At 51.6% G+C, this 12,827-nt stretch overlaps 3 protein-coding genes across 3 annotated transcripts; 2 read left to right on the top strand and 1 right to left on the bottom strand.

Annotated features, from left to right (window-relative positions):
- Nucleotides 1-530: 530 nt before the first annotated feature.
- Nucleotides 531-2,271, top strand: PG998_004557 (uncharacterized protein; the record flags this gene model as incomplete). Its single annotated transcript, XM_066871375.1, has 6 exons — nt 531-716; nt 794-1,169; nt 1,398-1,452; nt 1,506-1,570; nt 1,634-1,664; nt 1,719-2,271. 6 exons carry the CDS (start codon nt 531-533, stop codon nt 2,269-2,271), a joined length of 1,266 nt encoding a protein of 421 aa, XP_066735125.1.
- A 919-nt stretch (nt 2,272-3,190) lies between these two features.
- On the bottom strand, nt 3,191-6,609 carry PG998_004558 (uncharacterized protein; the record flags this gene model as incomplete). The annotated part of the gene is made up of 5 exons (XM_066871376.1): nt 3,191-4,698; nt 4,754-4,954; nt 5,004-5,094; nt 5,149-6,100; nt 6,182-6,609. 5 exons carry the CDS (start codon nt 6,607-6,609, stop codon nt 3,191-3,193), a joined length of 3,180 nt encoding a protein of 1,059 aa, XP_066735126.1.
- A 2,137-nt stretch (nt 6,610-8,746) lies between these two features.
- Nucleotides 8,747-10,589, top strand: PG998_004559 (phosphoglycerate mutase-like protein; the record flags this gene model as incomplete). Its single annotated transcript, XM_066871377.1, has 4 exons — nt 8,747-8,861; nt 8,920-9,875; nt 9,931-10,310; nt 10,397-10,589. 4 exons carry the CDS (start codon nt 8,747-8,749, stop codon nt 10,587-10,589), a joined length of 1,644 nt encoding a protein of 547 aa, XP_066735127.1.
- Between the last annotated feature and the right edge of the window lie 2,238 nt (nt 10,590-12,827).

The raw sequence follows: 12,827 nt of genomic DNA on the forward strand, positions 1-12,827 counted from the left end.
AGCGTTTCGCCTCTGCATGCCAACGCTGTCTTGCAAGCGACCTACCTTCGCTGGCATAGACTATCTGCAAGGACTTGTAATGGGATGCTTACGGGGAATCCCCCATGCCCCTTGCCGTCAACCGGGAGCCTTGGAGACTGTGGTTGGAACATTGTCCGCTCAAAGGGGCAATTCTACCACCACCTCGCGATACAATCAATGATACAGGATGTCCTGCAAGCCCTCGGCAATGGTGGAGTGTATCCTATCTAATTGGATAGACTAGCTAGAGCCATCATGAATTGCCGGGTTGAATCCTGGGATGCGTCGAGCGGCTTGACTCTTTGGTAGACTCTCCGGAACGTCGTACATGATATAACCAATTCATGCACCCACCCTTGCACAACTCACTGTTTCTATTGGTATAAGAGTCAATTGGTCTTCATAATTGCCTTTTGTTCAAATGAGCCGCCGCTCTACCTATTTGATTACATATGTAGGCGGAAAACGTGAATGAGTACTGTATGTTTCTCGTCTCAGCATCCGACAACATGTCTTTACCCAGCGCACCACAGCCACCAGAATGGTATCTCGAGCAGGACAAGGGCCCGAGCATCTTGGCCGCCATCATCACGGTCACCGTAATCGGAACCATCTTCACGGTAACCAGGCTGTATGTGCGACAGTTTATCCGCGGCAAGTTGATGGCCGACGACTACCTCATCCTTATTTCCATGGTAGGTACTCCCTAAACTCCTGATCTAGTAACGCCGGTAAAGACCCAGTTCGGAGGCTAATGTATGTCGTCTTGAAGCTATGCGGATATGTCTCGGTCGCATTTGGTGTTTTGGCTGTTAAGTCCGGCAATGGCAAGCACTTCATCGTCCTCAGCACCGAGCAGAAAGAAGGCGTCATCTTCTGGACCATGGTCGGATTCGTCCCCGGCATCTTCTCCTTTGCGATCCCAAAGTTCGCTGTGGTCGTCTTACTCTGCCGCCTACTAGAGCCCAGCCGGCTGCATCGTATAGTCCTATGGGCAATGACGGGGCTGTGTGTAACGGTTCTGACCTCCTGCATCTTCACCTTGTTCTTTCAATGCTCGCCACCCTCATCGCAGTGGAACTTCTCAATAACAGAAAAATCGTGTATGGATAAATGGATTCATATTGATTACTCCATTGCTGTCGGAGGTAAGCGTCACTTGTAACCTAAAGCACCTGCTATCTCAACCGAACGCTGACCATGAACATCGCCAGCTTACTCTGCATTTGTGGATTTATACTTGGCCCTTTATCCGACCATCGTTCTTTTTCAGCTGCAGATGTCGAGTACGTCACCCACCATTCTTCTCTGTCTGGCCGATTCACTGCTTAGACCCCTCGGCCCTAACAATATAATATGACCTGCAACTAATACAGTGGGAACAGTGAGAAAGAAGATTGGTCTCAGTGTGGCACTGGGTATCGGTTCAATGTAGATAGCCCACCCGCGAACATTCAATGGAATGCGTGCTAACTTGAAAATAGTGCGTCAATTATCGCCATTTACAAGTGTACCCGAATCTCGACATTTACCAGCCCGGACTTTTCCTGTACGTCGGAACTCCTGCGCAGTTGAAGCCACGCATTGGGAACAGCTATCTAACTCATACCAGATGACTGTCCAGACCTCATAATATGGACCGTGTAAGTATCCCCTCCTCCCCCACGTGGCAAAACACCGCGCACTGCATGAAGAAGTGCCACTCCAGCTAACAAATCACCTGCCGACAGCGTCGAGGGCAACTCCCTGATCACGGCCACCTGCATCCCCATCCTCAAGCCGCTGGGCGACAAGCTCATGGGCTCCCGCGTGTTCTCCAGCAACGACTCGAAACGCCGACACTACGACCCCGACAACAAACCCCCAAGCCAGGGCCCGGTGGGGTCCAAGGATATGGAGTTATCAACCCAGTCACGCTGGCGCCGGCGCAAAGGGGGTGGAATCAAGGATCCCGACGCCGACCTTCTGGTGACGACGTTCCACGACCGCGCCGAGACGGAAAGCCAGGAGAACATCCTTGCTGCCCAAAAGGGCTCGCGTCAGCAAAATAACAGAGACAGCGCTATGAAAGAGGAGAAGCAAGGCGTCTTGGACGATGCCAACGGCCGCGCCTCTAGCTCGGCTGCAGATGGCATCTCCAAGACCAATGTCGTCGTCGTCACCTATGGCGAGGGACAGACCGGCGACTCTTGGAGGAAGGGGGAAGAGTTCACGTCCCTTGAGCAACGTCCATGTATAGATAAAGGTTAAAACGATGAGAGCGTTTCGCCGCCGACTTTTCATTCCTAAATAACTCTTCCGGCCCACTCTCTAAAACCCTGGTCAGTGCAGCGCATATGCAGGCAAAGGATTCACTTTTCTGATGGCCGACTCGTCCTCGTCGTCAGAGTTCTCGGCTCCGTTCTCTGCAGCCTGCCTGTACTGCTCGTATCCAAATTTCGTCGATGAGGGGGGCCACAGTCCTCCGGGCCAACCCTGTTTGTTAAGAAGAGTCGTAGTACCGAAGGATTCCATGTCTTGTTCTATCGGGTGTTGTATCCTAATGGGCGGAATTCGACCATTGAACTTTTTAAAGGGGTGATGCAGAGGTGCTCTCTCCACATACTGGGAAGTTGTTTACTAATTTGCTAGGCCGGTCGCGCTGCTCTCTGTCTTCGAGCGCCCTCCGAGAATTCATCTCAGTTCGCCACGGGTCATAGTCGTCCAGCGTAGAATTCCCTGGGCGTTTTTGCTTGACGATCTCTGGACCTGGGAGAGCTCCATTGTATGTGCATGATGTTTTCGGAAAGCCAATCATTCGTAGTCTTGAAACTTTAGTGTTTAGGTGAAATGTGTATATAGTGAACCTTGGCTCATCTTTAGGGGAGGGTGTAACAGACAGGAGGCGGCTCATTGCCTTCGACGGCGGCTTCGAGCGGCTCCTGGTGTTTGTAGCCCGGTACCTTGTAGTCATGCCAGTCTCTGAGCTCCTTGGCCTTTCAGATGTACTTCAGAAAGCGCTGTGACATCTTCCGAGTACATCCACGCACGGTGCGGCTGTTTGATCCCGTTGCTAAAGACCAGTTTCTACATATTGTAACTCCGTAGTTCCAATAGATAATGAAGTGTACATCATCTAGAAAACTCTTTTGTCTTATCCAACTCGGCTCCTAGCCGGAGTTCTCGCTAATCAGTCGAGACAGATTTGATCCAACTCAAAGAAATACCACTCTATAGACCCCCCGGCGTATGGGTTTCTTCCATCCACCTCTTCGATCGGCGGTGGACTGCACCACCGGACGCCAATCTCTTCGGCGCCCCGTATCTCAGCATCGCTCAAATTGCAACCGTCAAGCTTTTCCAGCACTTCCTCAATCCTCCCCATCCATATACTGCGCCAAAAGTCTGAAAAGGTTTCGGTCTCAAGATACTCCCGTGCCACCTCAGTAAGCTCTGTAACCAACGTTTCGTGCAATTCGAGAAGGTGTGCTTGCTCATCGTTGATAGTGGCCATCTGGTCTTCTTCTACCCTCGGAGTCCAACCGTAGTCTCTGACCAGGGCCTCCGCGTTGCAGCAGGTGTGAGTAAGACCTAAAGCCTGAAAGGTGAGAAATCTGATCGCGGCTTCGTATGTTAATACCGTCAGCTCCCCGCCACATATCCGGTAGTATTCCTCCATGTCCGACACGACTCGCTTAGGTCTGATCAGATTCCACGCTTTCATCATCCATAGAAAAGGGGTGCACCCTTCAGTTGAGCAGTAGCATTTGCAACCGTCTGCGAGATCGTGGTGCGTGAGAGTTGTGCTGAGCTTCTTAAAGCTCGTCAGGTCGTCCAATTTTGGTGGAAAGGGCCTCCTCCTTAGCGAAGCCCCAACCATGAAAAAGGCGTAGTGCGCGATGGAGATATAATTCTCTGAGCCGTCTTCGCGAGTGGAAGTTCCAGCCAAAAACTTGGAAAACAAATCCGCACCATGTTCCACTAGCCAGCAAATGTAAGCCAAATCTAATTTGTCTTGGAGACGCGCATTTCTCAGCCTCGGTACCAAATGCAAGAAGATATTCGGGCTAGGTCGGAATCCATTACGGTAGAATAGATTAGCCAGGCCGGTGTCACAGATCTCGTTATACACCCAGCCACATTGTTCAGCTTCATCATAGTTCCCGCGAGAACCATCACTGTCGACGGAAGACGTTACTCTTCCGTTCTGTGAGTTAGAAACGGCTGATTGGGGAAACACTTGCCGCGCTCGTTGCATTTCAAAGATGTACCGGCGTCTGGCGAGCTCAGATGCTGGTGACAATATGTCGCTTAAGCTGATTTCGTTGTGAGCATATCCCAAATTGCGCGCCCTCAGGCCGCAACCGGCTTCGAGCAGAATATTAACACAATCGGTGCAACCACAATTTCGACATCTTTGGTTGCTTCCGCCGTGAATACACCGATCTCCGCTGCGCATCATAGCAAGATCGATGGCGCTCCTGTCGCCAAACCTATCGAGCCGATTTAGGGTATTGTCATCTGCAACTTGCGCTAGAAGAGAGAGGACTTCAGGCTTTTCTGTTGCTAAATGGAGTGGTGTTTGCCCGAAGATATCAACCTCGAAGAGAGAGTCCGGAAAACGATTCACGATACGGGCCACCTCGTCGGGGTCGTCGCGGATCACTGCCATACTCAAAGGGCCGCAGTCGCAAGCTCCTTAATGTTAGCTTGAGCCTACAATAGAACTGATTAGCTTGCAGGTAAAACATACTTTCTGCAAAACCGTTGGAAACATTATACAACGTTGGAGTGTCGCGAAACCAAAAACATCTACTTTTAGCTTCATGCAGTGCATCTGGGGTTTCAGCAACTGAAATAGTTTCCGAGTTTGCGAGTACTAATTGTTTAACGGCCTCTTCTGTGTGCTTAGTTGGAAGGCCAACGCCGTATAGTAGAAGCAAAGGTGAAACTCCTATACTAGACGGTTAGTAATGTTTTTATAGTTACAACGGGGCACTAACCATCCTCGTCATAGGTGAAGGCTGGTACGCCATACTGAAGAAGTGTTATAATGAGTTGAGAAAAGAGTCTAGCAGCAGGTCCATCATAGTACTAGACCCAGTCAGCTTATTGTAACATCACATAACTTTATGTATAATAACATACCGCGCCAGTGGCATAATGCATTAAGCTGTCACCTCGGCTGGTGATCGCAGTTGGACAAGCTTTTTTATCGTCAAAGGACCTCGCTAGTTTCTTGATACAAGCGTTCACGAACCGGGCTCCGACCTCGTCATCTGACTTCGAACAACTAAAGGATGTGATAAGATTTATAATACGAAATGAAGGGTATGAATCGCCGTCAACAGTTGGAGAGTATGTGATATTAGCGCCGATGCTGGAACCGCCGGCCCCTGATGTCCTTGTGAACGAGGCGCCAACGACTGCGTAAAGGAGTTTTGAAAGCCCAGTGTACTTAAAAGCCACTGTTCGCTGGCTCTTCCTCGTAGACTGTATCCTGGACAGGGGGCAACTTGGCCAATGCGCTTGGCTTTCCATCTCCTCGGTGATATAAAGATGACCCCACTGTAGTGTTTTTCGGGCTGTCGATCGATGAGAGCGAGGGCATATGCATATGCGTTCCGTTGTCGAAGTGAATTTTCGCCCACGGATATGAATAGAAGAGCTGTCCCGTAGCTTGGATGGGGAAACGCCCGGGTATAGACGCTGGTAGGAATCTTGCTCTGAGGCATAAATACCGTCGCATAGCTCTCTGAGTGCAGCTGGCTTGCCTGCTACCCTATGTGCCAGGGTTTGGACCGAATGTTTGGGTACATCTGGTGGCTGAAGACTCTCGAGAAGCTTCTCAAATCGTTCAATCTTCTCTGACTGCAGTCCGAGGGTCAGCTGTAGCGAGTCGTGCGAGCGCTCGAACATTCCCTGCATAGCTCGACTACTTTCTTTTAGGTGATCCGCAGTCACAACTCGGTCGCGAATATCTGCCAGTGGAGTGATGGCGGCCGACACTTCGGACCGCAGATCAAACAGTTCGGAGCCATGCCCACGGAAACTTGACTCAATCGTAGTAAGCTTCTCGATGTTCGAACCAGCCATTTCCCTGAAATCAGATTCGTTAATACAATCTTCGTGTTCGGATCTGATGGGAACATGAATATTGTGTTATTACATCCATACTTACAGGTTTAGCCCAGTGAGAGTTAGTTGTAGGACCTGGTTGGCATTGTGCAAGCGCTGGACGACCAGCTGTACTGTCGATCGGTCGAACACATAGCTGAGTTTCTTCTTCTTACCCCGCAATCGCTGTCGCCATGTAGAAGTGTCGCAATTCGCGAGATCAGCGAGCAGAGCCTCCACAGACTGAAGCTCAGTCTCGCACGCTTGGATGCTCGCCATTATGGCATAGCTATGCTGGTTATGGAAACGAGAAGAGGCGGCCCTGACGATATCAAGACTGGCTGCGAGCGCATCGCTCTGCCGCTTCACCGATGCTAGCTCGGCTTGGCGGTTCTCGAGGGCGTCGAGCAAAGTCGCGATGCCGCCGGTGACCTGAAGTCCCAGCGACACGAGGCCAGCGACCGAGGCAGCTAAGCCTACAGCCTCGGCCATGCTTGGCAATGGAGGAACGTCTAACTGTGATATCTGCAAAGTAGATGACGATTATCAGGAGAGAACAATGTAGGGGCGGGATCGGAATGTCTATGTGCGCTGATGCTGGCATGCTGACGTGCTCAAAGGAAACTGGACGAATGTTCAACCGACTTCGGATCATGCGGGGATATGTAACGGTGAGGCTTTTCATTCTGCAGGAGTACGGCGCAGTCGGGCTGTGTATGCAGCTCAGCCTAACATCGAAATTTCCAGATAGACTTGATTTAATAGGCTGCGTCACCATCTGAGAATGGACCTTCACGCTCTCTCGCTTTCTCAAATGTGGTCTTTGAGGCTGGGCAAAGAACGCCGCTTCCTAGACTGGGAATTGCATTGCAATACGAGCGTACCATTTGGCATAGCCTCATTCCTGCTCAGTGCAGGACGGACCCGAGCTTTGGAGAAGTTGTAGTAGGGAAAGAACTAATAAGTGGGAGTTGCGATTAATTTCGTCATGGATCTTAATAATGCATAAACAAGGAAGGGTGTTGATCGTTCCTGCCATATTAATTCAGTCGATGTGATAGCCATGTTTCTGCTGAATCATGACGTTCCTCTTCTGGAAGGCATATACATATATCCTCTGAATGGGTATATGCTGATCAGCTTTCATCTAGTTCGAACAATATGTAGTAGTATCGAACATGTGAATATGGTGCAGGAGGAGCTCCTCGCAGACGAAAAGCAGCGCCCTGATTACTGTTCAAATACTATAGGTGGGCTGAATGTCTCTGATTTTGAATACCCGAGCTTGCCCCTTTACAAATAACAATTCTAATGACCTGTATCAGTGACACTTTGTAGGATGAATGAGTAATTCCTATTTGCTTCAGTTACTAGGAGCGAGTGTGAACTGCAGGTTGTGTACGTTAGGAGCTTGCTGCTCATTATCCTGAGAGGAATTTTGAGATAATCTACTCCATGACCGCAATCATGACAGCTTGACATCAGACCAAAAAAGGAGAAAGAATGACCAGGAAAAACCAAACCCTGGGCGAGGGTTGGCTCACCCATTGGTTTGCTGCGGCAAATTGCATGTCCTCCCAACACACACAAGAAAGCGTAGATGACTATGCGCAAAACTCATTTCATACTGACATTGTAATGAAGTGTTGGGACTTTGTCTTACGATGATTAATGGGTGGTAATGATTGGCGCCAGGATAAGATTTCCAACGACGCTTGCACAGGCCTTCCGGGCGTTTGATTAAGCTCTGGCCCCTTGCATCCAGCACACGGCCGATCAAAACGTGTTTCGCAGGGGGAGAACAAACTCAAACACCCTGCATGGTAGATGCTCGGAGTACTTTTATTGCCTGTTGAAGACTCGTGATCGGCTCCGTCATCGCATGCGCGTATGCGTAGAGTCTCTGGATTCTCTTTGCCGTGAGTCGTGCAATGAGGGGTCGACGTTGGCTTGAATGCGACGCCGGCCAAACAGTGCGCCAAAACAACCCCGCCTTGATCCTTCGTGGCTGCATCTCTTACGACCCAACAGTTCGCTGTCCGTCCCCATTGATCTCACGTAAGGGGGTTCTTGTTTATTTCCAATAGTCAGTATCCATGACGATCACTTCGGCTACGTTGCCGGGCTGCCTGTCCACTTACCACCCCGGAAACGGCCATAAGCGCACACGACCACCTGCGCGAAGGATACTAGCAACTGCACACTAGGATGATGTGTGCATGGAGCTTCAAATGCAGGCAGCCCCGAAAGGCCCCCAACCACCCTGCACCCAATGCAGATCAGCAGTTATCTGACTGCGATGTGAGGGGTTACACAGGAAATTGGGGAGGTGCGGCCGAGTGCCATGGATTACGGATCAGAACGGCGCCCCCGATCTTGCCGCGTCGTGCTGAACTGTCGTAAATATAAGCTGTCGCACACATGCTTCCTCAAGTAAACACAACTTCCTCAATCCTGGAAGTCGCGATTGGTTCTGGGCCACCCGAGCACTGGCACTCCGAAGATTCGTCTGAAAGATCAGCGTGGAACAGCCGTATCTTTGCTGTTGACAGTCTCCGGTCGCATCCCTCGAGCCAATCGTCGTCAATCGGTCCCTGCCAAGACACGATCTGAACCGCCAACCATCGCAATGCAGAACGTCTTGTCTCTCTCATTGGCACTGACTGCCAGAGTCAGTGCCATGGCTGTCCCAGCATCTTCTTTCGCTGGCGCTCCCACCTCGGATCTCTACCCGCCCGCAAGCAGTAGGTCGTCGATCATCCAAGCCAGACGGCGGGCTTCCCAACTGACGTACCTGTGTAGCTTCTGTCAATTCCCAGCTCTTCCCTCCCGAGTCTGTCGTCGGATTTGCCGGGCCCACACCCACCGGCATAGAGCCTGCCGCCATCAACACCGCACCCGTGTATCCATTCAACAATGAAGACTCCTCCTCCTTTCCACTGGTTGCGCCACACGCCCACGGCTCGGGTGTCGATTCGACGTTCAATATGAAGCGGTCCTGGGGCAATCTATCACCGTGGTACTCGGTGCCGTCCGCCGACTATGGCCTGCCCGACGCCAACCCGCTCATCCCCGACGGCTGTAGCATCACACAGCTCCACCTTCTGTACCGCCACGGCGCCCGCTACCCCACCAGCGACGCCGCCCCGGCGCAGTTCGCCGCGAAGATCGCCAACGCCACCAAAAAGGGTTTCGAGACCAAGGGTGACCTGAGCTTCCTGAGCACTTGGACCTACAAACTCGGCGCCGAGCTCCTGACGCCCTTCGGCCGCAGCCAGGAGTTCCTCCTAGGCCTCGAGCACCGCCAGCTGTACGGTGGGCTCCTCAACAACTTCACCGAGCAGGGCGCCATCCCCGTCTTCCGCACCGAGTCACAAGACCGCATGGTCAAGACGGCCGTCAACTTCGCCGCCGGCTTCTTCGGCGTGCCCGAGTACATGGACGAGGTCAGCATCGAAATCCTGGTCGAGGCGCCGCACGTCAACAGCTCAGGGTCGCCGTACTACGTATGCCCCAACGCCGGCGTGAAGGACAAGGGCTTCATCGGGACGGCCGTGTCCAAAGCGTACGCCGCACTCGCTTTCAATGCGACGCAGGCGCGGCTGAACTCCCAGATCTCCGGTATGAAGTTCGACGCTAAGGATGTCATTTCAATGCTGGAGCTCTGCTCCTATGAGACGGTTGCTCTGGGGTACTCTGCTTTCTGCGGGCTGTTCAGCGAAGAAGACTTTTTGAACTACGAGTACTACTATGACCTTGTAAGTAGCGTCACATCCTACGTCCGAAGAGGGCTGGACTAACATCTGGTCACAGAGATTCTACTACGAGAACGGCCCCGGTTCCCCCGTGGCAGCAGCCCAGGGCAAAGGATATCTGCAGGAATTCGTCGCCCGCTTCACGCAAGAGTACCCGACGCCCTCGTCGGCGCTGAACGAGACGTTTGATAACTCGTCGACCTACTTCCCCTTGAACCAGTCCATTTACGCCGACGCCACCCACGAGGTGGTGGTCCTGGACACGCTCACGGCCTTCAACCTGTCGGCTCTCTTCAAGGGCCCACCGCTCAGCCTGACGCAGAACGAGCGGCGTAACAGCTTTTCAACCAGCAAGGTTATCCCCTTCGCCACCCATTTCACCGCGCAGGTGCTCGAGTGCCCGACCTACCAGCCCACTAAGCAGATCCGATTCATTGTGTAAGTTCCTTCTTCATTCTCTCCCTCCCGCTACCCCTCAATACTACCATTTTCTTCCTTCCGCTAACATGTTGGTCTTCTACCAGAAACGATGCTGTTCTGCCGATCAACGAGTCGTACGCCGGGTGCGAGGCCAACCCTCACGGGCTCTGCTCGTTCGATAACGTGGTCGAGGTGCTGAAGAAGCGGATCGACGAGATCGACTTCGATCACGATTGCTACGGCAACTACACGACCAAGGCGGGTGTGGATTACAACGGCAGAGCGCCTCGGGACTAGTGCTCCTAGATGATATCTCCCACAGATCTACATAGAAACTTCATATAATGTAATACGAGTAATATTTCGACGTTCCTTCGAAGTGTCGTGACATCTCAAGCCTACGTGGTCTGACGTTACCTTCGAACCTCCTGAGAAAATATCCAAAGGCAGATGAAAACCATGCACAGTGTGACCATAAAGCAAGGCATCAACTTCGTGGTCCGCAGTAGTAACCGAGCAAGTAACTCGAGAGACCCATGTGCCTCTTTGCGATCCTCAGCTTGGCTGTCATGATCCTCCCATGGCAGCAAATGTCTTCGCCTTGCAAGTTGATTATGTGTATTGCCTTCCATCTGGTTCAGGCCGGGGTGACTTACAGCGAGCAGCGAGATAAGGCAAGACATCTGGAGAATGCCCAGAGAGGGCTCCATCCATCCACTATTTTGAGTTGTGTCTTCAGGCCGGCAGGCAGCTTGGGGTGGATGGTCGTAGTTAATGCAATAATTTATGAACACGTCAAACTCTATGTGATTGGGGATACGACGAGTGACGGTAAGTGGTAATATGATAATACGCCTGGTGATACCATCTCTGTCAAATACAAGACTCGAGTACGGGCAGTTATGCCAGTGTTGCTTCAAATTACGGTGGCTGCAAGTCAACGTTGGGTCAAGTCAGTGGCATGTGTGGTGGGCTGACAAATGAACAAACATATCACGTAGCAATGTATCTTGAAGTCAATAGGATGTGTTGTGGCAGGATGGTGTGAGGCAGGCTGTTGAATAAAATCAAACGTGTCAAGTAACAAAGAGTGCAAGGAACACATCAGGCAAGTTCATCGTCATTGAAGGCGGAAACGGGTTGTGGAAGAATCGGGTCAATTTGATGTACGTGATGGTCTCAAACCAAAGTTGCAATATAAGACAACATCGTGGAAAACACAATAAGACTGGAGGCATGGGACAGGTACTGCCATAAGCCAGACGTCGGGCAGAAGAGGGCAAGCCTCAACACCCACAAAGGTTATCGTGAAAAACACGTGAGGACGAAACTCAGATGAGAGAGGGCAACAACAAAGAAAGCACAAGCAGGAAAAGTTTTTCTTCTTCATAACCCCGCCGAAGCAAGAGATAGGATGAAAAAAAGTGAGGTCGCCGCGAAGGCAAATGTTAAGACAAACCCAGCCCGGTTTGAATTTCCTGGTGAGAAGGGAGACCATCCCCTTCACCACCGTATTCTGTTGCTCCAAGCCCGACCGGTGCTTCATATCCCATGTGTTGTCGATCCAAGCCCGCCGGTGCTTCATATCCTCGGGCAGTTTCCGAACTCCTCATACCCAGGAGTCTAAGGCGCAGTTCCCGTCCCCCTCTTGCCCAGGAGTACAGGCAGTTTACCCTCATGCCCAGGAGATCGGGCAGTTTAACCTCGTGCCCGGGAGGTCGATGAAGGTTCCCGATGGCATTGTTGAAAGACCGATGGGTGGCGTTGTTGAGAACACCCCTTCATCTGCGGATGAGATTCCGAGAAGCTAAAGCAACTCGGTCCAAGAAACTAAGGCAACTCGGTCCAAGAGCTAAAGCAACTCGGTCCAAGAAGCTAAGGCAACTCGGTCCAAGAGCCAAAGCAACTCGGTCCAAGAGCCAAAGCAACTCGGTCCAAGAGCCAAAGCAACTCGGTCCGAGAAGCCAAAGCAACTCGGTCCAAGAAGCCAAGGCAACTCGGTCCAAGAGCTAAAGCAACTCGGTCCGAGAAGCCAAAGCAACTCGGTCCAAGAAGCCAAGGCAACTCGGTCCAAGAGCTAAAGCAACTCGGTCCAAGAAGCCAAGGCAACTCGGTCCAAGAAGCCAAGGCAACTCGGTCTAAGAAGCCAAAGCAACTTGGTCCAAGAAGCCAAAGCAACTTGGTCCGAGATGCTAGAGCAACTTGGGTCTGAAGAGAAGAAGAAAAGAAAGTTGGCAAGTCTGGGAGGGAAGGCCTGTATTTATAGGTTTCTGGCGGGCCAGAATCCGTGGCTACTGATCTGATTGTGCCCTTCCGTCCCAATCGGGACAATAACTGCACTGTAAATGTTGATTTACCTGTCGGTATTCCAACAGCTGCCCAAATCCCTGATTTCTGATTGGCCGGCACAGCTATTTTCGAGTGGGGCCCCGCTTCTTTGCCCATATTCTAGGTTTAGCTGTGCCAGTGCTGCTACTGATCCTATCTGGCAGCCTTCAGAGGCCCGCAATTGGAAACAGTGTAGGTACTCATTGA

The sequence above is a fragment of the Apiospora kogelbergensis genome (genome assembly GCF_038363985.1).
Source record: "Apiospora kogelbergensis strain CBS 113332 chromosome Unknown utg000002l_segment0_segment0, whole genome shotgun sequence".
Taxonomy (NCBI): domain Eukaryota; kingdom Fungi; phylum Ascomycota; class Sordariomycetes; order Amphisphaeriales; family Apiosporaceae; genus Apiospora; species Apiospora kogelbergensis.